The sequence below is a fragment of the Diaphorina citri genome, unplaced genomic scaffold, assembly GCF_000475195.1.
Source record: "Diaphorina citri unplaced genomic scaffold, Diaci psyllid genome assembly version 1.1 scaffold3005, whole genome shotgun sequence".
In the NCBI taxonomy this organism is placed as follows: Eukaryota; Metazoa; Arthropoda; class Insecta; order Hemiptera; family Psyllidae; genus Diaphorina; species Diaphorina citri.
This window is the reverse complement of record NW_007380417.1, coordinates 4,294-7,787: the sequence shown is the minus strand read 5'-3', so window position 1 is coordinate 7,787 and position 3,494 is coordinate 4,294. Positions and strand designations below refer to the sequence as shown.

At 40.0% G+C, this 3,494-nt stretch overlaps 1 protein-coding gene across 1 annotated transcript; it reads right to left on the bottom strand.

Annotated features, from left to right (window-relative positions):
• Positions 1-1,008: 1,008 nt before the first annotated feature.
• On the bottom strand, positions 1,009-1,426 carry LOC103519864 (ER lumen protein-retaining receptor; the record flags this gene model as incomplete). Its single annotated transcript, XM_008484950.2, has 1 exon — positions 1,009-1,426. A coding segment is annotated over one exon (403 nt), but the record flags the coding sequence as incomplete, so codon positions are not given.
• Between the last annotated feature and the right edge of the window lie 2,068 nt (positions 1,427-3,494).

The window sequence follows — 3,494 nt, the reverse complement described above, 5'->3', positions numbered from 1 at the left end:
AGAAAGGAAACAAAATCTCAGAGAATACACAGAGACCCTCTTTTCGGCCAAAAAAGAGAAATGAGGTCTAAAATAGCGATTTTTGGGGGGAAAGTGTCAAAGTTGAGCTTTCCCTGGCCTCTACTTTCTTAGCGGTATAAAAAGGGTCTATTCTACATTGCCCAAAAAATTCAATCTTTTTCTCACATTACATGAGAAACCCTAAAAAGTTTCCCACATACATGAGGGACCCTAAAATCTTCAAATAATTATAATTTATAAGGTTTTAAATTTTTAATAGAAATTTATAATAAAAAAAGTTCTACGAGTTTTCTTCTATATTTAATATTTTTTTTAAAATAAATATTTACAATACACAGACATTTACAAAACAAAAATTTAATAACACACGTAATAAAATTATAATTAAGATTTTTTTAATTTTCATCTTCAATTTGAACATAGATAGGTAACCTATCTAATATGACGCACCTTTAGTAAAACCAATCTTTTTCGTTGGGAAGAATTACTTGTAATGCATTTTGCTTACATTGTTGAAAAGTAATATAATGAAAATCTAGTGCCCTAATAATGACAGAACGTGTAACATTACCTAGATCGAGACAATCTGGACAGTTAATTGATACATTTTTGTAACCTAGAAGCTTAACTCATCCTTTGGGGCTGTAACCTAGAAAAAACTCGACAAAAAATGCATAACCGCTTGATGTTACAAAGTTAGCCTACGGCAAAATTATTAACTGTACACATATTAATTTAGGTCACAGGGTTTTATTTCAACATTTTTTTTTTTAATTTTATTTATTTATTTTTTTTTACAAAATATAATTTTTTTTTTCATAGATTTGTATACATCTATGTTTTTTTTTACAATTTTTTTGACACTTTTCACTTCTATAATTGTAAAACGACCAAAACAAACGAAAAATGTGCAGAAAAAAACTATCGAAAACACTATCGATAGTCAAGCCTCAACTATCGATAGCGTTCGATAGTCAAAACTATCGATAGTTATCGATAGTGCTATCGATAGTTCTCCTCCTCTAGGTCCAGGTAGTCTTCACTATAGTAACGGTAGACCCAGTTGAGTAGATATAGAGGGCCCGGTACAATGTTATGACACAGACCACACGAGTCTACAGGCTTACCTCGAGTGATGTACAGATAGAAGAAGTCACAGTAGAGGGCGGTCTGAACAACTCCAGCCACAATGGCAATAAGGTCCAGGTAGTCTTCACTATAGTAACGGTAGACCCAGTTGAGTAGATAGAGAGCCCGGTAGGCCCCCAATGCGAACAGGTAGTGAGAGGTGATGCTCTCAGCTTCACCGGTCTTGGAGACGAGGAATAGCTGAGGGAGAATGGCCACCGACTCCAAGTAGATGCTGAACGTCCAGAGTACCTGGTGAGAGAAACAAGAATTTACTCTCTTTTTTTTTGACAAATACTTTCTTTTGACAAATACCTACTTGTTACCTACCATTTTGTATTTTATGATTCAAATAAATAAAGTGGTGCAATATTAAACTGTTGAGATAATGGGGCTACATGTCCTAATTCGACAGTCTAAATAAAGCACTAATATCGATCTAATATCTACTTTCTTTATTTGATAACAGAACATTTACAGTAGGATACAATGGGAAAAAAAAAAAAAATCATTTAAGACGGCAAACTGTCCTTCCGATCTCTTGGCTATTATCTTTAATCTTTTTCATTGTGTATAGACACCCAAAATAGATAATTAATTGGTTACTTTATTTCATATGACTAGGGTTCTTAAGTGATTTTCCAAAACCGACTCGAGTTTCGCCTCTCTCGTAGGCTTTTTCAAGATGACAGCCTACACAAAAAACAACAAATCAAGTTTAGTCATCTTGACAAAAGTCCACGAGAGAGGCAAAACTCGAGTCGGTTTCGTCCCCAAATCAGAGAGAAGAACAGGATAGAAGAAAGCCAAAAATTCCGAGAAGGAACCACATTTTTAATATAAAATCCAAGAACAAACCTTATCTGTTTTGCCCCCGGTGGGAATCGAACCCGCGACCTATTGCTTACGACGCAAGCACATTACCCTTCACGCAAACTATTTTTATTTTTTATTTATTTAATATACCTTATTTATACTGTCGGCTAAGACTAAAAAGTCCCATTATGGCAACAGTTTAAAAAGGCCTCATTTATTAACATCAATAATAATACAACAAAGGTTTTGACATTACAAAAGATGGAAAAGTTAAATATATATATATGCTGTCTTAACCCCAAATAATTCATAAACTTGATTTGATTAATTTACTCGGTTTGTTTTGTTTTGTTTTTTTTTTTTTTTTTTTTTGTTTTTCCTCCTACCAGACTAAGCTGCTCTACTCCCTGTTTAACGTCCCCCAGCCAGACTAAGCTGCTCTACTCCCTGTTTAACGTCCCCCAGCCAGACTAAGCTGCTCTACTCCCTGTTTAACGTCCCCCAGCCAGACTAAGCTGCTCTACTCCCTGTTTAACGTCCCCCAGCCAGACTAAGCTGCTCTACTCCCTGTTTAACGTCCCCCAGCCAGACTAAGCTGCTCTACTCCCTGTTTAACGTCCCCCAGCCAGACTAAGCTGCTCTACTCCCTGTTTAACGTCCCCCAGCCAGACTAAGCTGCTCTACTCCCTGTTTAACGTCCCCCAGCCAGACTAAGCTGCTCTACTTCCTGTTCAACGTCCCCCAGCCAGACTAAGCTGCTCTACTTCCTGTTCAACGTCCCCCAGCCAGACTAAGCTGCTCTACTTCCTGTTCAACGTCCCCCAGCCAGACTAAGCTGCTCTACTTCCTGTTCAACGTCCCCCAGCCAGACTAAGCTGCTCTACTCCCTGTTTAACGTCCCCCAGCCAGACTAAGCTGCTCTACTTCCTGTTCAACGTCCCCCAGCCAGACTAAGCTGCTCTACTTCCTGTTCAACGTCCCCCAGCCAGACTAAGCTGCTCTACTCCCTGTTTAACGTCTCCCAGTCAGACTAAGCTGCTTTACTTCCTGTTTAACGTCCCCCAGTCAGACTAAGCTGCTCTACTCCCTGTTTAACGTCCCCCAGCCAGACTAAGCTGCTCTACGCCCTGTTTAACGTCCCCCAGCCAGACTAAGCTGCTCTACGCCCTGTTTAACGTCCCCCAGCCAGACTAAGCTGCTCTACGCCCTGTTTAACGTCCCCCAGCCAGACTAAGCTGCTCTACGCCCTGTTTAACGTCCCCCAGCCAGACTAAGCTGCTCTACGCCCTGTTTAACGTCCCCCAGCCAGACTAAGCTGCTCTACGCCCTGTTTAACGTCCCCCAGCCAGACTAAGCTGCTCTACGCCCTGTTTAACGTCCCCCAGCCAGACTAAGCTGATCTGCTATCTGTTTATAGTCCCTCAGCGAGACTCTTTGCCAATAATTAAAAACAACAATACACAATAACCCCGTGACAATACCTAGCATAATTGCACCCGTTCCCATTGGTTCACTGAAGTTAAGCAACG